The sequence below is a fragment of the Salvia hispanica genome, chromosome 5 (genome assembly GCF_023119035.1).
Source record: "Salvia hispanica cultivar TCC Black 2014 chromosome 5, UniMelb_Shisp_WGS_1.0, whole genome shotgun sequence".
NCBI classification, from domain to species: Eukaryota; Viridiplantae; Streptophyta; class Magnoliopsida; order Lamiales; family Lamiaceae; genus Salvia; species Salvia hispanica.
In genome coordinates this window covers 37,566,899-37,590,529 of record NC_062969.1, presented here as the reverse complement: position 1 = coordinate 37,590,529, position 23,631 = coordinate 37,566,899, and the positions used below count along the sequence as shown (strand labels likewise).

At 34.2% G+C, this 23,631-nt stretch overlaps 3 protein-coding genes and 1 pseudogene across 3 annotated transcripts; 1 reads left to right on the top strand and 3 right to left on the bottom strand.

The window, feature by feature from the left end:
• Positions 1 to 1,816: 1,816 nt before the first annotated feature.
• LOC125187287 (cysteine proteinase inhibitor 1-like) lies at positions 1,817 to 2,421 on the bottom strand. Its single transcript, XM_048083841.1, has one exon. It carries the CDS (start codon positions 2,373 to 2,375, stop codon positions 2,004 to 2,006), a length of 372 nt encoding a protein of 123 aa, XP_047939798.1. The 5' UTR covers positions 2,376 to 2,421; the 3' UTR covers positions 1,817 to 2,003.
• Positions 2,422 to 3,360: 939 nt separating this feature from the next.
• On the top strand, positions 3,361 to 8,962 carry LOC125187324 (annotated as a pseudogene).
• Positions 8,963 to 12,545: 3,583 nt separating this feature from the next.
• LOC125189973 (cysteine proteinase inhibitor 1-like) lies at positions 12,546 to 12,893 on the bottom strand. Its single transcript, XM_048087181.1, has one exon. The coding sequence runs from the start codon at positions 12,891 to 12,893 to the stop codon at positions 12,546 to 12,548; it is 348 nt and encodes a 115-aa protein (XP_047943138.1).
• Positions 12,894 to 19,203: 6,310 nt separating this feature from the next.
• On the bottom strand, positions 19,204 to 21,945 carry LOC125189096 (tonoplast dicarboxylate transporter-like). The gene is made up of 6 exons (XM_048086289.1): positions 21,285 to 21,945; positions 20,645 to 21,122; positions 20,516 to 20,559; positions 20,315 to 20,410; positions 19,647 to 20,157; positions 19,204 to 19,543 (listed from the first exon to the last, which is right to left on the bottom strand). The coding sequence occupies exons 1-6, from the start codon at positions 21,717 to 21,719 to the stop codon at positions 19,485 to 19,487; spliced, it is 1,623 nt and encodes a 540-aa protein (XP_047942246.1). The 5' UTR covers positions 21,720 to 21,945; the 3' UTR covers positions 19,204 to 19,484.
• Positions 21,946 to 23,631: the final 1,686 nt, after the last annotated feature.

Sequence of the window (23,631 nt, the reverse complement as noted above, 5' to 3'; positions counted from 1 at the left end):
AAAAATAATTGAAAGAAAAGCTCGTGATATTTTTAACATCATAATTTAAAATTCGTGTCTAATCATCGGCTCAAATGCCTAACATATAGCATGATTTTGTTTCTGGCTGTATTAAAAAATACTAACATGCAGTGGAACCAATAAAATATTGCTCTTTTTGATTTTTTTCGAATTAGAAGTTTACTCTAGATAGACTTTTTTAATTCAGTTAAATTTTGCTGCACGTTGACGCATAGTTCCTGCAACTGTCTTTACTAAAAAAACATTGCCTCCATCACTAAAAAGGAATATTTGTACCGATTTATTTTTGTCATTTTAGTCCGTCATCAAAATTACTTCCTCCGTTTCTTCATAGCTGAGTCATTTTTTCATTTCGGGAAATTTCTTCATAGTTGAGTCATTTTCATACTCCTTCTGTCCCATTAGAAGTGAAACGTTTTTCTTTTTAGTCTATCCCATTAAAAATGAAACGTTTCTACTCTCTCTACTTTTTCTTCTCTCTTATTTTACTCTCTCTTCGTTAACTCACAAAATAACACTACATAAAATCTCGTGCCGAAAAGCAAATGTTGCATATTTAATGGGACGGAGGGAGTATATAGTAACTTTTTTATCTTTCTTACTTTACTCTCTCTTACTTTATTCTCTCTGCTTTATTCATTTTATACTTTATTCTCTCTACCTTTTCATCTCTCTTACTTTTTTTATCTATTTATTTAACATACCCAACATTCATTTCTAAAACTCCGTGCTGAAAAGTTCCGCCTCAACTATGAAGAAACGGAGGGAGTAATATATACTCCCCCGTCCCCGATTAAGAGTCACATCTTTTCATTTTAGTCCGTCCCCGATAAAGAGTCAGTCACACTTCCTACTTACTATATTTGGACATCAAAAATGTCATTACCTAACTCCATTTTATTACACAAAATTTCATTATCTAACAAATTTATTACACACAAAAAGTCAAAGAGTGTGAATCTTAATCGGGGACGGAGGGAGTATTTTTAATATCCAATTATTTCCACTCTGTTCAAAATTAATGTACATTTTTAATATCCAATTATCTCCACTTTGTTCAAATAATATTTCGACAGAATATTCATTTGAAAAACACCTATGGGACATATTTAAAGTTAGGTCTCCTCTCTAAGCTAATTTTCCATTTTTATGGTATAAGTTTATTTCCCTCCAGAAGATGTGTTCATTACAAATTCGGAAGGTTGAAATTTTGTGCAACTAGTCATACACTTCTCCTTTATGGTATAAGTATACTCAAAATTATTTTTCGTTTTCCAAAAAAATGAAAAAAAGGAAAGCAAATACATATTAAAGAAAATTTATAGTTGCCCATCTACTTCTGAAAAGATAACTTTATAATATACTTCCTTTGTTCCTAAAATAATGTTTCAATTTGCTATTTTAGGACATCCACAAAATTAATACGTGTATATAAAAGTAGGACTTACTTTTTCTTTGCATTAACTTTTCCACTACTTTCTTTCACATTTCTTAAAATCTATACCGAATTAAAATGAGATAAAAAATTGTGGATGGAGAGAGTATGATATATCCATAATAATACTAACAAAATCTCTAAACGATGGAATTTCCAATCAAAGTGTGTTATTCACGTAGAACTCAAAATTAAGATGGTTGCGTGACCATTTATCTTTAGTTGAATTTATGCTTCTCTTTATTTCAAAGAAACATCAAATAAAGAAGTCTTAAAAAGTCATAGAAACATGTGAAAATAGACAGATGGTCAATTGCCGTCACTCGTGAGTCGTGACTCTACACGACAGAAACACGTAGATCACGAAAACATATCTTTTTTCATTTCTCTGAAAATTGTAAAAGTTCACCACAAAAATCACTCAACAAAAATCCAATAAAAACTTGCAAATCTTTAAGCAGATACAAATATCTCGAAAATTTATTTCACTTCATTATCGGATACCGATACACAATATCTGGCCATTTCTAATTTCTAAAATCGGCGATCAGTCTTTAATTTTCTCGAAGGAAGTGAGCTTAAGGGACTTCGGCCCAGGCTTGGAGTAAACGACGGCGGAATAGGTCTTGGGCGCGGCGGCGGAGGCGTCCTTGGCGGAGATCACGAGCCTGTAATTGATACCAGCTACCACCTGCGATTCTCCCTTCACCACAGACACCAAATCCAAGGCCGTCTTCTTCTGCTTGTTGTATTCCGAAATCGCGAATTTCGCAATTTCGACAATCTCCGGTGCGTTGGGATTGTCGATTGGCTTCCATCCGCCGACGATGTGGCCACGGGAAGCGGCTGAGATGGGAACCAGCGCAACCGCCATGAGTGAGAGAGCAGCGAGGAGAATGTGAAGAGATTTGGGTGCCATGATTTTGAGTATGGGTGGGTGGACCGTAAGGGGGGACGGTTATATTTATAATTGGGGAACGGGGACGCGCAAATACGAATTTATTGAGACCAATATATCTTAGTCCAGAAGGTTCCATTTAATGAAGGGGTAAATATATTGGTACTAGTAAAAATATTAATTTTGTTATTATTTGAAGGAGTAATTACCTTAAATATCATTTGTTTTCAATAATTTTTTATTTATTGTAGTACTACTTATTTTCTTTATCCCCACATATATATTAACCGTTTCTTTCCATTTTTTTTCTTTGTCAACTTACATTAATATTTTTGAACCAGAAAATTTTTTAGGTGAAGCTATTAAATATAATTAATTAAAGCGAGAAAATAGTTGGATATGTGAATGAGAGAATGAAAAAATTACATCTTTTTTAGTACAAATTTTTTGTTCTTCACTTATTTGTTTGATTCCCATAGTATATAAATATTAACCGTTCCTTTTCATTTATTTTCTTAGTCAACTTTCTATAATATTTCCTTTGTCTTATAACATTATTACTTTCATGAAATAGGCAAAAGTTTAGGTAGAGTTAATGTGTGTAACAAGATAGGGGGAATAATACAGTTGGATATTTGAATGCGAGAATGAAAAAATAACATCTTCATAGGTAGGAGTACAAATTACAAATAAAAATACACATCTTACAGAGACTGATAAAGTACAGATTTAAAATATGTGACACTATTGAAGAAATAGCATATTTACTTTCCAAAAACATTATGTCTTGCAGTATTTTGTTTTGATGAGTTTCCTATTCGATCGCCATTTACTAATAGTTAACGAATTTAGCTATGACTAGGATGAGCCTTACTCAAGCTAGTGTACACAAATAGGAAATGTGCGTCATCTTTCGTGTTTTTGATACTCGCGTCGTCTGCCTCGCATGTCCTCAACGCTTTCGTGCATTTAATAAATTAGTTCTAGAAGTACTTAAATTAACTTGGAAGTCAAGAGAAAATAATAAAAGGTGATCCGCAAAAAGAAATTAAATTGGGCCCAAAACATTTTATAAGCATCAACCCAAAGCAAATAAATAACTGGCCCACCCAGGAGCCCAAATCGACTACTTGCCGTTGTCCTCCTCTCCTCCACGCCGCTGCCATTCAAACAGCCGGCAGCCCCCCAAACTTTAATCAAAGGTAATCCTTTGTTGCTTAAATTTCCGTTCTTCAGTTTCGAGACAAAAGTTGCGTCTAAGGATTATAGGTTAGGAAGTTATGATCATTGAACGGTTTCTCTAATAATTTGAGTTTTTCCATGGTTGTATGAGATTCATGTTTCTAAACATGATGGATACCTTTGGTGAAAATTGAACTTTGTGTGTCAAAAGAAAAGGACTCCTTGCTATTTCTGCCATGGAAAACTCTTTGAGTTTGATAAAAAAAACAAAGAATTGGCTTTGTGAGACAAAAGCAAAAGAACATGAATTACATGTAAGAGTTGTGGAATTGAATGGAACAACTCTCTCTTCTTTGTGATGAAAATGTGAATTGAGGAACAATTTTTTTTATTTTTTATTTTGTGTGTGAGTGGAGGCGTGAACTGCAGATTTAGGAAAGATAAGTGTAATTGAGATTTTAATTGGTGAATTTTGATTGCAGATTAAGGGGATCAGAAGTCACGTTTATGGAGAAGAAGATCATATCTTACGTTCTTCAGGGAATCGTACACCATACAAACTACGATAATGTCGGAGAGATTTTCTGGTACGCTCAGAATTGGCGACTTGAACGATTACATAGCTCCATCACAAGGCTGTGTCATTAAAACTGAGGTAACTAGTTCTTTTAATAAATAATCACCAGCTAGGTTTTTGAGAATTGTGATCGCAATTGCTCCCTGCTGTTGAAATTGTCCAACTGTTTGCGTTTTTGTTAGAGTTTGGTAAATATTTCCAGTTGGATTTTATTTTGACACAATTAGTGAAGGTCAGTACACTCTCTCTTTCAAGTATAATATCAATTGAGATGCCTGTTGGAAGCATTGGTGCATGATCTTCAAAATGCATACTTGTTTAGTATGATCTTGTTTGTTGCCATTCTTTTCTTTGTAGTTATTCTAGTTGCTGCTCATGAACAGAATGCTGGGAAGGATGGCTCCTAAAGCGGCTCAGACGGAGCCTCTGAAGATCTCACTCAAGGACTGCTTAGCTTGTAGCCAGGTAAATACAACTATTGGTTCTAGTTTCCAGGATGAACGTGTTTGTTTTTTTATGACCACCGTTGCTAGATATAGTAACTTAGGGACTCCTCTGCACTTGTGTGTGTGTGTGTGTGTGTGTATGTATGTGAGTAAGTTCAGGGGAAGAATGGAGGGAGGAGAGAAAATTGAAACTGGTACACTAATATTCATGATTCTCGTGCAGTGGGTGCATAAATTCTGCAGAGACAGTTATGCTTGAGAAGCAGAGTTTAGATGAGTTTCTTTTGAACCTCAACAAAGGAAAAGCTGTAATTTTCTCCCTTTCTCCCCAGTCTAGGGCTTCTCTTGCTGTTCATTTTGGCCTTTCTCCCCTTCAGGTAAGATTTTATATGTAGAAATCATTGTTGTACTTTATTTATTTTTGCTGGGCAAATAATTGTTGGGTTGTCTATTTTGGGTACATGGTCCTGGCACTACCAGTTTTTTCATGATTTCAGGTATTTCAAACTTACAACATTGTTGAAGTCTTTGGGAGTAAAAGCCATTTTTGATACTAGCAGCAGTCGAGATTTAGCACTTATTGAGCCTTGTAATGAATTCATATATCGTTATAGAGAAAGCAATTCAGCTAGTGAAGAGAAGTCAAAGTCAGCCCTTCCTATGATTTCATCTGCATGCCCAGGTACTAAAATAGTACAAAACACTCTTCCTGTGTGCTATAGGTGCAAATATTTGCTCTTTTCAACCTAATAAACTTTGATGACCACTTGTTATCTGTGTGCGGTTGTGTGTGGTAGAGAGGTAGGGGGCGTTTTGGGAGGTAGACCTTGTATATTGGACTTCTAAATTACTCCCTCCGTCCTGCTTTAGGAGTCCCGGTTGAGTCGGACACATGTTTTAAGAAAAAAGTGTTTGAGTGTTGGGACCCACTTTTAATTGAGTGTCCAATAAATAAATGTTATAGTAGATGTTGGGACCCACTTTTAACACTTTTTTATTAGTTGTAGTGGATGTTGGGACCCACTTTTAACACTTTTAACACTTTGTAGGAATTTTTTATTAATTTATCTCAACCGGGACGGAGGGAGTATTTCGTAAAAATGTCTTCCTTGACTGTAATTTGTAATTGAATTTTCCTTGATATGCAATGGAAGGTTGGATATGCTATGCCGAAAAAACTCTTGGATCATTTATTCTTCCACATATTTCTTCAGTGAAAAGTCCCCAACAAACAATTGGTGCTGCCATTAAGAATCACATTTGCCAACAACTATGTATTAGGTGATAAGCGCTCTAAATCATTGTAATAGACACTTTTGGTTCCAAGTATTTATGTTGCCTTGTTATTGTTTGTGAATGCTTATGCATTTTGGCCCAATACCTTTTGAAGCACCAGTGCCGTGATGAGATCCATGTGTATTTGCTTGATTGTCCTCTTGTTTTCAGATTTTTAGAAGCCGTTAGTCAGGACTCTTCGTTCAAAATTGATATATCAAATCATAGTATGTGCCCATTAGAAATCACTTAAGAAGTTCTTATGCCTCTGAATATTTATGAACTCTAGAGAAATGGTTTCTGATTTTGGGGATTTACTGTATGTGCAAGCAGGCCAGAGGACATATATCACGTGACTGTGATGCCCTGCTATGACAAAAAGCTTGAGGCTGCTCGAGATGACTTTATGTTTCAGTCAGATTCAGATGCTGAAAGAATTACAGAGGTCGACTCAGTATTGACAACTGGAGAGGTTTTAGATCTAATTAAGGTATATCTCTGTGATACCAGCCAGATCAATTATTTATTGTTTTATATAATGTTTATCTAAAATGTAAATGTATTATTATCGCAGATGCAATCAATTGATTTTAGAACCTTGGAGGATTCTCCTGTGGATAAACTGTAAGGGTTTGTTGTTTCTACACTATCTGAAGCAGGCTATGATTGCCTGGGACTGATCAAGTGATAATTTAATCCAGATTGTGGGAGCTCTGGAGGTTATGCTGACACACTTTTTCGTTATGCCTCAAAGATGCTTTTTGGGAAGGAAATTGACGGTCCTCTTGAGTATATGACTGTAAGGAATGCGGATTTACGTGAACTTACTTTGGAAGTAAGTTTAATATTCCTTCATTCAGCAGATTCGCCTGAAATTTTAAATCTTTATTTCCTCTCATACTTGGTTTACCTTGATACTTCTTATTCCTTGTTCAATGATGCTTCATACGTTCCCCTGGTGTCTGTTTTCATCATTTCACCTTCCTCTGTAGCATACATGCAAGAATTTGTATTTGTATCTTAGTTGTTCTTCACTATAGACATACTTGATACTTCACATAAAAAATAAGGGTAATCTTGTGTTATTTTTCTAAGAGAATCTCTTTCTAATGCAGGTTGAGGATAAAATTGTGTTGAGATTTGCACTATGTTATGACTTATGGATTCAGGAACTTGCGAAACATTGTTACAAAATCAAATTTGGAAAGTGTGAATATCATTTTCTAAAGATAATGCTTGCCCTTCTAGTATTTTTCTTACCCACCTTCTAATTTTAATTTAGGAGTGTAATTGATGTATATTCATCTGAAAGTAATTCTGTTTCCTTAATGTTTGCACCAATGACTGGATGCCTAAATGGCGGAGGACAAATCAAACCCAATCCTGGTCAATCTGCAAAAGATTTGATTCATTTGTTGGAAGCAACATATTCTGAAAATGTAAGTATATCGAGTGTCCGATAACTTTTACTTCGTGGGAGAACAATGTCAAAAGATGGGGATGGAATTGGTGGGTTTAGATTTCCTGAATCCCCAACTTTCGGCTTTAGGAAAAGGAAGAAAATTTTCAGTTCCTTGATAACCTAATAATACGTTGACACCCTTCTGTAGTTTGATGCCTCAGCTGCTGGGGTAATTTATTTTGATGGATGCTTATTGTGTAACGTCCCAAAAATGACCCTAGGTTATAAATGGTTTTGTAGTAGGAATATTAAAAACAATTACTACCTCTTATGTACTAAATGGGGTTGAGAATGTGTTGCTATATGGGGAATAATATAGATATTAATGTGACAGAGTCCTATTATTCACAAATCTAGTCTTAGAACTAGAGACCAAATTAGAGACCTTGGATCTAGTTTTTAATGGATGAGATGAGATGATGTAGTGAAAAATTTCACATTCATTAGGTAGCCAAATTACTTCAATCGAGGGTATTTTTGTCAAATTACATCTATAATTTATTATTTCATCCAGTAGATTTATTACTTCATTCCAATAGTTAATTACTTCATTCCAGTAGATTATTACTTCATTCCACTTTGAATTTGAATTTGTTTAACCTTTTTACCAAATTTAAAGCGAATAGACTATGTGAAGTGTTTTCAAAATGAAGTATTTGTTCTTTATTATGATATATGTCAATGTTGATGAAGTTATAACCTCATTTAATAAGGTAATGGACTGAAGTAATAACTCAATTGAAGTTCAATGAAGTAAAATCTTATTATGATGAAGTTGTATACTTGTTGAATAAAGTAGTGATCACTCTTCCTCATATGCTGAAGAATCCCTTAAAGTAATACTAATAACTTAGTTGAATGAAGTGATAAAACTATTTAAATGAAGTAATAGAATATAATAAAATGAAATAGTGATCTAGTCAAATGAATTAATATAAATAGTTAAATAATGTAGTAATAATCTAGGTGAATGAAGTGATAATGTAACTGAATGAAGTAATAGTCTAGTTGAATGAAGTAAATATAGAAATCTAAATAACAATGATTTGTATACATTTTCTTCAAATTTGTAGCCAATAACAGTACAATTTTCTCAGAATTCGCAAAAACAAAAAAACCCAAAACTCATCGTAACCAACCGTCGTTTTACGTTCTCAATCAGATCAGCAGAGGAACCGATTCATGGAGAAATATTCTAGTTTCTCATTGTTCTTCAAGAGGCTGAACAAGAAGGGGAGCAGCAGCAGCTGGGGCGAGAGCGGGAGAAGCACCTCCTCCGGCAGCGGCGACAGTTCGTGGTGGTGGAAGTTGAGGAGCTCTGCCGCATTGCGGTGGAAGAAGAGGTTCAATCTGCACCTCTGGTTTATAGATGACGTCTTTTTCAAATTCGTCTCCGCCTTCGAGGTTGTGTGTTTGGTTTCCGCGCTCTGCTTCTTCTTCCTCTGCTGCGGATGTCCTTTCCAATTTGTCCAATGATGGAGATCAATGAAGATTGAAGGAGATCGCGAGAAGGAGATCGATGAAGATTGAATGAGAGATCGGCAATTGAAGAATTGAGAGATGGGAAGAAACACGTATTTTGTGTTTCATAATATATTGATTCCCCAAATACCCTTCAACAAGTTTTTTTGGATAATATAATGAAATAATGGTAAATTGATCCTAACCACAAGATTGAGAAAATGGATGGACAATATTTGGTCTCTAGTTCGGTTTTTAAAAGGGGTTCAACATTGATCACAACTCTAATGTGACATGTCTATTTATTTCTAATGGAGGTACTTATATATTTGTTTTAAATTTTTGATAGGACTTAAATAAAAGAGACAAAAAAACTACTCCTAAGAGGAGAGGGAAATTCGACCAGCTCAATATGAGGGGGGCGAAATTTTCGAAAATTTTAAGAATAAAAATTGTGATCATTCCGTCTCCTTTATTCTCCTATTTATATTAAGTTCTTTTGGGCCCAGACAGGGATCTATGGAAGGTTTTGGATATGGGCTCATCCAATTTACTTTTTACTAATTAAATTGAACCCACAATTTAATATAAGGTTAATTGGAATATTACGAGCAGCCACTACAGTAAGTAATATTGAACTCTCCCCATCCAAATCCGAAATTATAAGTAATCCGGGTTTCCGTTTTAACTTTCATTTACCGCGCTTAAGATAAAAATGTCCATTAATTAATTAATGTCTGCTATGGACTTAATTAATTAACTTCTTATTAATTCCAAGAGTGCACTTAGCATGAAACGCTTATTTATTATTCATAGAGTAATCAAACTCCAATTAGCTAGGTTCCGAATAATAAAACCTTGTTTCGCGCTCCTCTTGTGAACATTATCAAACGAGACTCTCCTCGCGCACGATTCAATATAATAGCAATCCTAGCACCGCTAGATATTAATCACCACTACCCAATATATCAGGTTTATTGGTTTACGAAAAACCCGCACTATTTGATAAGTCAAAGTAATGCATAATCAATACCGTATGCTCAATGTTAACCTACATTGATTAAGAAACAAATATTTATCAAGACCTCGCTTTTCAGTAGATAGCCTAAGGACAAGTCTTGCCGTTAGATCCGTTCAGTGTTATACCACACCAATGTCATCTTATTTCAGTAAGGCTTAGAAATATGCGGACTGACATTGCAACCTTTCTCGATAGATAGTTTAATTCCATCTAGGTTGTGAAATTCTTCTTTTTCTTTATTTAGAACTGACCGTGTTACCTTAAAGTGGACGCCTTCCACAACCGGTCTACTAAAACAAAGACTTAGACCTTGTTAAGTTAACTTATACATTTAAACATGCAATTAACATCCATTAAATGTAAAATATAACAATATTATGACAAAATAATCTGTTTTATTCCTTGGAAAATAAAATAAGAGTTTTACAGTATTCAATAACTCGAAACGTGATTTCTAGTATACAAACTCTAACAACATAGTCATATCTTGTCTGGTTTTAATGTTTGGCAAAATGATATAGCCTCTGTTACCGATTCCACTTCCCCAATTCTCTCTCTCTGCGTGCTACAGATCGAGCAAGTCAGAGACGCCACAACTGAATGGGGCAACCTCCATGCCTTAGCTGATTGAGCAGCGTGGCAAGTCAAACTCAAGTCATCTTGGCGAGCAAGTCAAACTCAAGTCATCCCGCTATATAGTTGTGATTCATGGAATTGGTTGTAGTTCAATTTCTTTATTTGCATTAGCTAGAAGTTAGAATTGTTAAAGAGTTGTGTGAAGAAGATGTTAACTTGTCTACAGAAGATGAGAGGTCAGAGGAGAAACAAATAATAACAATGTCCTTTGCAATTTCTTATAGATTTGTTATAAGAAGAAATTATAGTACTTCTTCCATCCCTAAAAATTTATCACTTATTTTCATTTTCGTTCGTTCCTAAAAATTTGTCACCTTTCACTTTTACCATTTTTGGTAGTGGACCCCACATTCCACTAACTCATTCCACTCACATTTTATTATAAAATTAATATATAAAAATAGGATCCATATACCACTAACTTTTTCAACTCACTTTCTATTACATTTCTTAAAACTCGTGCCGGATCAAATAGTCACAAATTATGGGGGACGGAGGGAGTATTTGTTTTTGAAATTCTTGATCTATCTGCGGAAGTAAATATAAGCTACACCAGCTTCTTGACAAACATCAATCGTACGAATAAACATTATGGAAATATGATTCTCACCTTTATCATATCAAATTGTTGCATTCCTTTCAAGGTATCTTTATTCTTAGAGTATCCACAATAAGACGGAACAGCCACGCCACAACCACAAAATTTGTCTGCCTAGTCAGTACAGGGACAAAAAACTTGTCTGCTTAGTCATCACAAAATAAATTAAGAAAATGTGAAAAAAAAAATGTTTTTGACCGCAGCGGCGGTCTGGGCGGCTCACAATAGGCCACCGCAAAACCGCCGCTCGCCTGCCGCCACCGCCCCGTCCTCACCACGGCGCTCCCCCGCGCAGCAATAGGCGCTGCGGCGCAGGTAATGTGGACACTCTTAGGTTCTGCACCTTTCTTCTTTTGATTTTCTCTTCACTTGATTTGTCACGACCGTCCTTTCTAAAGATAAAAAGTTCGGTTGAATCGTTACTAGTGGGGAATCTCATAAGCAGGGAAGAAAAAGGGTAAAACAATCAATGGACTCACAACATGAACTCAGTAAACTTAATCAAAAATATTTTCATAAAATAAAATCATGCCATGCCATCTTTAAGTAAACTTGGGTTTTACTTTAAAAATGTCGAGAAACACAACACATAGAATCTATCAAATTTAATTGCAGATTGACAATAATACTTACAACTATTTTGATTTTATCTTTCAGCGTTCTTATTTGAGTGCGTATAAGTATAATTCTATATGTTTATTGAAAATTTTGTTTTTTCTTATAATGCATTTTCTTAAAAAATAAGTTTCATAAAATTTAATTTTTGGTCATTTATACTCCCTCAGACTGCGAATATGTACCAGATATTTCTTTGCAGTCCATCCGCATAATTCTATTTACTTTTTATATAAACCTCCCAAAATGGAATGTAATGTTTGATGGTTGGCCAACCCAATTTTATATGTCTGGGATTCAATTTGAGCAATTGTGATGACTGTGAATTGAGAGAGTTTATTTGGTGAACTGAGACAACATATTTGACATTTGCAATAAAATATCCTTCCTATGTTAACTAGAGTGGTGTTCAGTTTACTATAGATAAAATAATTATAAAGGGTTAGTTATGACTAATTATTCCATGATTATTTATTTAGAATTGAGTTGTGAGATTGAATCTCATGAACCAAATACACTACATATTTAATCCCGGAATACAATCTTGCAAACCAAACAACCCCGGGAGTTCGAAGAAATAAACAATATGAAAGTGTTATGATTTCCCACAAGAACTATACGCATAACTCAAAAGTCTCAAATTTGCAATTTTCAAATTTAACATTGCATTACGATAAAAATATGTACCACCTCTCCAATATGCAATCATTCATGAATGTAAAATCCAGAAACCCTTCGTTGACTGCATGCGAACTGATGAAGAAAATCCAAAATTATAGAGAAACGATATATAAAATACGTATAGATATGAATTATATTTATCTGTATTTATAGGTCATGAATCGGAGGCAAAATATCCATCGCGAAGATACAAATTATACAGCTTTTTCGGTAATGGAAAATACAGTTAATTGGAAATTAGTTTTGAATTGGGTCGAAGGAACGGAGAGATATGGATCCCGCGAGGCTGGAATAAACAACGGTGGAATAGGTTTTTTCAGCGGCGCCATCCTTGGCGGAGATGAGGAGCCTGTAATTGATGCCAGAAACCACCTGCGATTCTCCCTTCTCCACAGACACCAACACCAACGACGTCTTCTTCTCTTTGTTGTATTCCGCTACCGCGAAATTTGCGACCGCAACCACCTGCGCCGCGTTCGGATTCCCGATCGGCTTCCAACCGCCAGCTCGGTCTAGGGATGTCGCGGCCACCACCGCCACAATTGAGAGAATCACCAACAAAATGGGAACAGATTTGGATGCCATGATTTTATGATTATGATTTCCTGTGGATCAACCTTCTATTTATATTGGAGAGAGCCTTAATTAACATCTTTTTACTTAACAATTAAAACTCCATAAAAGTAAAATTTTTAATTTTTTTAATATAAGAATTTGGTGGCTATAAGATTAATAAATAAGGCGGGCTCTACCCACGCATTATTTATTTTAAAAAGATTTACCATTTTTAAACTCTAAAAAAATTGCCTTTTTTTTTAAAATAAAATAGAAAAAACGACTTACTCAAGTATAGGGTTATAAATCAGTCAACTCTACTTAGAGGTGTTCGGTTTGCAAGATTATATCCGGGATTAAATTTGTAGTATGATTGGTTCATGAGATTCAACCTCACAACTCAATCTTAGATGGATAATCATTGGATAATTAGCCATAGCTAACCCCCCCTGACTAAAATAATCTCACAACTCATTCCTAGATTGTATTTTGGTATTATTTTATCTTGGAAACCGAACACCACCTTAGTTGTGAAATAATTAGGTTAATTTTTATCACATTAGATAATTTTAAGTCTAACTTCTAATGTTAAGTTTCAGGTAGCACAATCAAGTTCAAAACTAATGGAGAAAATTAATATGTACTCCATATTCTTTTTGTTCTTAATAATTCTATCTTTAATAAACTGGCATATAACAAAATTAATACTAACATAAATAAATGATAATCATATAATTCAGATAAAATTGTTTTCTATGTTGTTGGTGCGTGCATGCCTTTTATTTTATGGTTGACAGATGTTTGAAAATCGATCTCCTAGTTTCTAAGATGGCTGAAAATAGAACCTCCCAAATTCATTGTGAGCCAGGGATTAGGTTTCCATAGTAAGTTATCGTATTGTGCATAACCACTAGTGTTATTGTTAGTTAGGCTCCCAAATTTTGTCAATTGCGTGGTATTCATTTGGCATAACTACGTTTAATTAAGCTGCGTTTTCTTGTTTTCAATATATAAACATCCAATTTCAACTGTCTTTTTCACATTCTCTTTCTAACCATTTTTTTTGCTTTCTAACTCAAAAGTGTCTTTTGTAGCTTATAAGCTCAATTATTCAAAATTGTTCACAAACTTATAAGTTATTACTCTTTTGACATTTTATCTTATAAGCTTCGCTTCAAGAGCATATAAGCTCTCTAAAATAAATCTAATTGAACGAGTTCATTAATATTTTAATTATTTTAGAAAGAACTTATAGGATGGCCTAATGAACCCATGATTGGATTGGGCTCGCTTGTTGGGCCAAATGTATCCAACTAATTAGTTATACTACAAATTTTGCAACTAGAGATTTGAGTACAAATTCATTATTGATGATGCATGCGTCTTAGTAGTTTTAAAATCAGCATAGGAGTAATAGTTTAAAAATACAAAAGTAGAGAATTGTAATATAATGGAAATATGGTTTTAGGCATATAGTTTCAAAATTAAGTGTTTCGATGGATTTTATTTATGCAGAATGATGATGTTAAAATTCACACACATCCTATAATTGAATTGATGGGTGGGATCCAATACGGATGCATATATTATAACTAAATTTTTATATTTTTTACCCAAATCAAACACACTCTCAAGGAGTTTTAATAAATTATGTAATCGATTTTTAAAAAGATATAAATAATAGTTTTCACTGATAAGATAGTCACAATTTTATTTCATCTATGACTTTCATAATTTTTCAACAATCATGCCACTGCTACATTATGTTTTGTAGTGCGAGTCCATTTAAATTCAATTTTAACGATATTGTTTATTGAATTGCTTCTCTTCATGAGAGAAACATAAATGCTAGTTAAATTATATGCCGTTACACAGACTAATATTACTAAACATCACAAAATCAACATAAGAAGATATGAAATTAAGCATATACCAAAAATAAATAAATAAAAAAGATAAAAGGACACCACATTTTAATATACCTTACTTTATTTTCAACATTACAAAATTGTAAAACCTCACTACCCTTTAACAAAAGAAGTGAGTTTGTTAACACCCTTGTCAACAGAAACATTAAAAAAATACTCGTTTGAATCTTTGTCTTCGGCTGCGACGATCGCAAGTTCAAAATTTTTTCCTATTTGTATCGCCTCTGACAATGAGGAGAGGGCTATCTTGGTGTTCTGTGCTTTATTGAATTCATCAATTGCAAAATGTGCAAGTTGTATCACCTTAGGGTCTTTTATATTTAAGTTGGTAAAACCCGAGTCGGCCGGAATTGGTGCGGTGGCGGAAGTGGAAGCCAAGGCTTTACGACCGCCAAATGTGGCGGCGGAGGTGGAGGCCGCCGTGAGACTTAAAATCACGAAGATAGAGAGATATTTGAGCTCCATTTGATCGACTACTCTGTGGCTTAATATTTTTTGTTGTGAGAATATAGATCTCTTCTTGGTATGCTATTTATAGGGCATCAATGGATGAAACGTATAGGTTTATCATAATTTGCGGTCAAAATCTGATAAAGTTAAATACATAAATGTGTTATAAGATTGTGGTAACGTAATAGGGATTGCCGTGTTATGTATGGAATTGTTGGATACGAATTATTACGTTAAAATAAAAATATATGCATTTGAAATGGTAGAAACTTAATGTACAATTAGTAAGTAAGAAAGAGAGTAAGAATGACAGTTAAAGTAATGTTAGTGGATAATGAAACTCACATTATTATTAGTGTTTAAGGGTGGACTCTAATGATATATTCATCCGTCCCAACTAAGTTGAGTCGTATTCCTCTTTGGAATGTCCCCAACTAAGTTGAGTCATTTCCTTTTTAAATAAGAAACAAAACATCCAATGACTCTTACTTTATTCTACCATCTACTTTACTCTCTCTTTATTTTTTCTACTTTATTTCTCTCTCCTACTTTTCAACACAATTTCTTAATCTATAGCCCAAAATATTTGTCTCAACTTAGTTGGAATGGAGGGAGTAAGTTATAAATAAATTGATGTATATAAGTAATGAGTTGTGGACAACTTTCTATAAATAGAAGTACTAACATCTTTATAGAACGGATGAAATGAAAAGTGCATATATTTTTGTGAGACGGAGAGAGTAGAATAAAGATAAACTGACAAAAATTGTATATATACATATTATCCTATAAATCTATATCTATATACATATATAAAAGGCGAGTTTTGATCTTAATATTGAATTATTTTTAATTTTGGGTATAAATTTAAATATTTAAAACTTTGAGGCAAATATAGGTATTTGTAGTAACTGGAATTAATATTTACGTGTAATAAATGTCATGAAATAAATTAGTCTAAATTGTTATTCCTATTTATAAAAATTATTAATTTCCTCTATATCTATGAAGTACTACTAAATCATGTAACGGATTCCATGGCCACAATTGATGTAACCGCCAATGGTGTGGGAAAATAATTAAATGGCCTTAATTTGTAGACAATCTATACAATATATAAAAGGTGAGTTTTGGGGGTGTTTAGGGAAATAAGAAGAATTTTAGGGGTATTTAGGAAAATGCCCATTTAAAATAGATATTAAATAAATAAAAAATATATAAAATGTGTGATTAAGTGTTAATTGGTTATTTAGTTTCCATAAGTAGTGGATTAGTGGTATAGTTAGTGGTAATGTTGCACAACAACATATAGCCGAAGAAAAGCAAGACTTGAAAACAAAACATTTTCTAACTCTTAAATATGTTTCATGCTAATGATGTTGGAGTTCAAGATTGGAGGGTTACAATTTATTCTCTTCGTTCGTGCTCTTAATTACAGTTTTGAGTAATAGAGATGCTAGAGAAAGAGCAAATAATTTCGTACTTTGCACGAGTTGCGGCTTCACCCATGCGGTTTTATCTTTGATGTAAGTACGCAGTTTGTTTTGTTCCGGGCTGTAGTTTTTGTACACTAGATAGAGTTATAAAACCAAATGCACCACACACCTTTCTCCACATTTTAATATGTGTGTTTTTCCGAAGTTTGTTAGCCATCTATTTCTGCATTCTTTTACAATTTTTTGGTTAATAACGGGAGCTTCAAGTAAATTGATGTTCAATTATCGCATTATTGTGTGTAAAATTGTTAGGGTGGAAATTAATTTTTTATGGAGTAAATTTAAGAATTAATATGCCACCAATTTGCAGCATAATCCTAATATACTTTTTTAACTATAAATACTACTACTTCCGAATTGGATTTTTACATTCCAAGTTGATCGACTGATTTTCTAGAGTAAATTTAATTTAATATTCTTCCTGTATGTTGTTTTACATTTGATTAGTCTTCTTTTTCTATTTTTATTGCAGATCAACGACGGACTCAAGTAAAGTTGGAAAACTTCATAAGCAACATTCAAAAGACGACATCTTTGCCTTCAACCCTACAAAAATTAAGAATAATAGAAAGGGAACAAGAAATAGAGATATTATTGTTGTTTAGCAAATTGGAGAAGAGAAACTTAGGGAGAAGTACCGTGCAATCAGCGAGGATGAGAAAATTTGTAGAAGAAAAATGGATGTAAAGCCTCTTATTTCTTTTCATTTTTAATTTCAAGTTGTATTTTATATTTTATTCTATGAATTTATCTAGCTGTCTCATATTTGTAATATATGCTTACTTTATTTCATTCCTTTTTTTAAATTATTTTTCAAATACTTACATAAAAAAGGTTTTATTTATATCCAAAGAAGTGGAAATTTATAGCGTATATACTTAAAATTCTTATTTACTCAAAAAATGGGCTATTAATTTTTAATTTTGAATCTATACATATATAAAACAGTAAAAGGGGAGTTTTGGAGAAAATAATAAAATTGTCATTTGAACAATTTTATATTAATATTAAATAAAAAAATGTAAATGCCACTTTAATAGTTATAAATTTTTGCAATAAATAAAAAAAGTTTTTTTTTATTGTTATGATGAATAAATGGGGGAAGTCAAAGGGATGGAGGAAGTGAAAAAGGTTTTGGAAATAAATTTTGATGCTTATATTTGGAATATAAATGGGGGAAACGATCCATAAAAAGATTGCAAAAATTTCAGCCTAACGATAGTGGGGTTTAGTTGCCACCTGCTTCGTATCTGCAATGAGATTAAAAACAAAGGTACAAGAAATTTGTTTGATTTCCTCACTTTTCCGTTATTTGTGAGTATTTAATTGCGTTATGCATTATTGGAATCAACTAAGCTCAAGTTTAACTATTTCCATAAAAATTGTTTTTATATAAATTTGATTTTGTGGTTGATTTTTTTCTTTAATTTATTAATTAATACTTAGTATTATTTTATTTCCTTAAATACACTCTTAACTCTAATTTTTATATGTTGGTAATGTGCATTTCCATTTTTTTTATTGGATATCTAAAAGATTTTAATTAATACTTGTAGACTAATATGAATATTACAAAATTTTATTTTTTCCTTTTAGTGTATAATAATTTTATAATATATTCAATTTTACAAATAAATATAACGTGCCGTGCATCGCACGGGAGAGATACTAGTTGTTAATAACGTGAAACACACATTGATACAAATTATCATTGATGCATAAATCGTGATCTTCAACTTTCAGTTATAAACTGAATTAATAATTCCAATTAGAATCCATTACAAAATTATTTAGTTTATTTAATAATAATAATAATAATAATAATAATAATAATAATAATAATAATAACTAGCTGTAATAATGATTAACTATTATACAAAATTATTTAGTTTATTTTTATTGTAATCATGATTGTTTTTATATAGAACAGTATTAATTTCATGATGTCAATTTTATTTAATTACTAATTAATTTTAGTTCGAGCCATTTTAACAAATTACAAAGAAATATGTAGCGATGACATACAGAATTTTATTGCTTAGTTTTAGTTCGAGCCATTTTAATAAATTACAAAGAAATATGTAGCGATGACATACAAAATTATTTTAATAAATATTCTTAAGAATTAATGCTGAAGTAATAATCCTATCACTATTTTGAAACTTTAAATCTTCTAATCAGCGTAACTGCTGATTTCAGTACTGAATGCTTATATTATTAGTTATTAATATTAATTATTGTAACAACTAGCACACACTGCACATATAAAAAGTCATATAAATAGGTTAGATACATTGCCTTTACAACCATTTAAACTCCACGCTTCCAACAAGAAGCTGGATTCCTCGATGTAAACTTAAATTCTTGGATATAATAGCCTGGCTGAATGATCCCAGTACTTGATATGACAAATATCACAAAAAAGGGTCATTATATATTAACAAGTTACTCCTACAATCCATAATATAGTTTCAAAATGTGTTTGATTTCCGCAGTCCGAGAAACAACAAGGCAATATTTTTCAAACCTTACAAAATAATTGAACTGAGACTATCTTTTCTATATCTTTTTTCTTTTATAATTTTTCAACGGACATAATTTAGAAATTACAAAAAGAATACATACAATGATTTTTCAAAAACATTATATATCCCAAGGCACAAAGAGACACAAAAGCTTGGAACTAGAAGATGAAACGCAATTTAATTGGTAAAATGCACTTCTCGTCCACCTGAACACCGAATTTGTTACATTTTACTCCATGAAAAGTTGAGCATTGGCTCATCTGTACCAAAAACATACGCCCCTGCACATGTAACACACAATTTCATGGTTAAATACCTGAGATTGATTGAAAGGAACACGATCAATTTATACCATAATCGTCAAAAATTAAAAATATGAATTACCAAGGGTAGGCATCATAATTGAAAGAGCGAGAATTCCAGCAACTTTGAGGGGAGTCCCTGCTACCACCATATCACTTATCTGAATATGACCTGTGCTGAACCCCACGATATTCGACGGCGTCCCCGTCGGCAGCAGGAAAGCGAACTGCGCGCCTATAGCACCGGGGACCATGAGCAGGAGCGGGTGGAGATGCATGCTCTTTGCGATCTGGATCAGCAGGGGCACCACCAGAGTTGTGGTTGCGTTGTTGGAGGTGAACTCGGTGATGACGCCGCTCACAATGCCCACCGCGGGAGCTATGGCCCAGTACGGCGCACTCTCCAGGAACCCGAGCATCTCCGAGAGCACGTCTGCTAGCCCGCTCGTCCGGACACCCTCGGCGATGGCGAACCCTGCCCCCAAAAGCAGAACAATGCTCCACGGCAGCTTCTTGCATTTGTTCCAGTCCATTAGCTTCTCACCTGCCTGTTTTTTGTTTGGGATTATGAATAGTAGCGTCGCCACCATCACCTGCTCACACATACTAAACTTGAATACATTTTGGTCTTGTAGAAATTCATCCTAAAACTAAATTGGTGATAGAATTTGTCAATTATACTTATATAGTGATTTCAGTTCTCTCTGCCGTATTGTTATAGTTATCTTTGTTTCACTTGAGAACACTTACACTGGCAGTTCCATCGCCCACACGGTCGCCAAACAGAGATCCCCAGCCAGGTATGTCGTCCGTTATGTTCCGCGTCATCCACAATACTACCAAAAGCTGAATTCACATGTCAAGAAAGAGTTTTGTTAATTTTTTCCTATGCATTTCTAACTAAAATCTTTGTAACCAGATGGAATTGCAATTTGAAAATGTGTAACTCACCGAGAACAGAACAAGTACCATCTTTTCTGCAAAGGCCATTGGACCTGCATTATATAAAAATTACCATAAGGTTTGACAACCCCTCTACCACAAGGCCAGCACACGCACACATATCTAAGAAGAGCGTACCAAGAAGAAGGAGCTCGCTCTTCAAGTGGGCTCTGTCCAAGTAAGCAGAGAGGGCGAGGCTGGTGCCTTTTCTGCAGTAGAGCAAGCAGAGGATGGCCCAAAGCGCAACAAAAATAAGCAAGGCGAGAGGAAGGGCAAAGAAAGACCAGGTGCTGAAGCTGATGGGATCGGCTTCCGGAAAATAGCTCTTCCACATTCCCACCAATATGAGGTTGACACCTGTCCCTGTGAGAGTGCTCATCCCGCCCACTGCCGCCGCGTATATCACCCCAAGCACCACCGCCTTGCAGAATTTCGACACCAGCTCCGACTGAGCCTCGCCCGTGGGCAACCGCTGCAGGATTCCGGTTGCCACGGGCATCATCATCATCGCCGCTGCCACGTTGTGCATCCACATGCTCACGAATGCTGTCGTACCACATATTCCCAGCAGCAGAAGCGGAGGATTCAGCGGCTCGCCGCAGAATAATACTGTTATCTGCACCATTTCCATTTATAAATACAAATTTAATCCAATACTGTTACAGACTCAATTTCCACATCGGTTGTGAGAACAACTGATGTGGTGTATATAAACTAAACGAGCTCTCTCTCCTAATAGGTCTGTATCAAAAAAATGGATTAAATTGGGAGGGCTTACATTGAGAGCTAATCTCCTATGAATGTTGTAATGCTCAACAGCAAGGGCGAGGATGAAGCTGCCGAGCACGAGGGAGATGACGTCATCCATGTAGGAATGGGCGACGTCGTCGGCGGAGGAGATTCCGAACAGGGGGAAGAGGAAGAGCGGCGCCATCGAAGTTATCGGCATCGGCACCGCCTCCGTCATCCACCACGTGAAGATCCACGCCAGCACCCCCAGCATATTCCGGCTGGTGGTGCCGCCGCCGTTCAACCTCACGCACAGACATACCACGGCGCAGAGTAACGGACCTAGCAGGATGAAGAAGTTGTTCAATGTCAAAATGGATCTTATGATTGAACCGAAGCCCCGCGATCCGCTCTCAGACGGATCTTGGAGCGGAAGAAGTGGGGCTTTCGGGTCATCCACGTCAGCCGCGCCGTTGTTCTTCATCTTTGGTTGAGAAGAAGAAAAGAAAAATGTATACAATGAAATGATAAATGATTTATTTTGTAGTATTTTTTTTTTCTTTTCAACTAAAAAACTGGCATATGTTGCTAAATTGTGAGAGGAAATGTTTTAGTTGCATTTGGCCATCGCCAGTCAGGGACGGTATATATTTACAATTTTGGTATTTTGTCAGTCTCCAATTTCTATTTTTCTTTTGGTTTGATTTTATAGTAGGAAGGTCGTATATAATGACTAATTTCTGGATAGAAAGATAAGACCGATAACAGTAATATGACACAGCTAATTACTAGTACTACTTGTTTAAGGCCTAATGAGAAGGATATTACATATTTTTATAGCTACATAATTTTGCTTTTATATGTGAGCCCAACGGGATGATTGCTTATGGTATGAGGGCTCCACTAAAATTAAAACTGTTACATCATTAAATGTTGTACACATAAACGTATATGGTATGAGTTGAACTGTGATATTCTTATTTAGACCAATAATTGTAAGAGAAATGTTTCATATCAATAAAAAAAATAAAACTTCATGATTATCAAATTTTAAATTTAGTTAAACTATAGTTAATTCAAAATTTATGATTAGCGATAAGTATCGCTATATATTTTTATACAAATGTGAAATGTCACATCATTTGGTAAAATATGGAGAACCAAAATGTATACTTAGAACGATTTCGCTATAGAAAAATAATCAAATTGTACTTTTACTATTTAATATTTATTCTTACGTAAGTAAGAAGGGATTAAGTTTGACTAATTCCATTAATTTACTTAAGTGATTAACACTACGTGGCTTGGCAGTTGGCACCAACCTGAGCATTATTGCACCTCGGAAAGATTAAGTTTTCTTTTGTTCAATAATAAAGTGATTTAATTTATAATCATTCTAAATGTAAGCCAATTAACAAGTAACCAGTGGAATATACTCATACATATGGAATGCTTATTCTTCTCGAGAATTATTGCTTTGTTCTCCAAACTGTTTGGAGCTGGTCGAGGCGTATTTGCCTAATTTATAATACATCAACCTAAATTTATGGATTCAACTAATTATTAATTACTCCACATCATTGCTTTAATCAGACGCAGAGAAAATATAGTTAAATTATAAATTGTAGTATAACAAACGAGCTATATATCATCATAAATTCATAATATTGCACTCATATGAGTTGAGAATTGGGAACTTTTTCACTTTTGATCAGTGAAGCTTAAATTAGTTAAATATTTTCAAAAATCCATACTAATCAAAGTTAACAAACTACTAACAGTATTTATATAGAAGTACAAAAATAAAAAAGATGGGCCACTCCACAAATATTTTAATTATATTGTTAGAGGAGATAGATCACTTAATTCACTTATGAAGGTGAATATCATCGTATTATTACTACTCCACTTATATTATATGAGTATTTGTGATCATATATTATAGTATTATTTTTATTAGAGTGAATTTTTTGTGTAATGACAGCCTCCAGCAGGTGCAAACTGGGTAGGTGCGATCCGACCCCAAGTACAACGTGGCAAACGAAAGAGACCTGAAATAACAATATAACCTCTACTTGTTGGATTGGAGACGTCTATATTTTATAAACCAACACTTATTTTCTTCCTCAAAACATTATCCAATAATGCACTTCTCAGTAGGCCCAAACAGCTTGATGTTAAAACATTTCATACATATATTCGACACCTCAAAAAAATGTGACCCCTATAAATATTCCAAAAGGCACAACCATAAGATTGTAGCATAACTATTCGAACTTGCTCATTTGGTAAATGTATGTAATTATTGAAATAGAATCTAAGTGTGTCCCTTGATTCAAAGGGCATAGAGAATTCTGATATTTACCACATATAATCCTCTCTCGAATGTGTCCCAA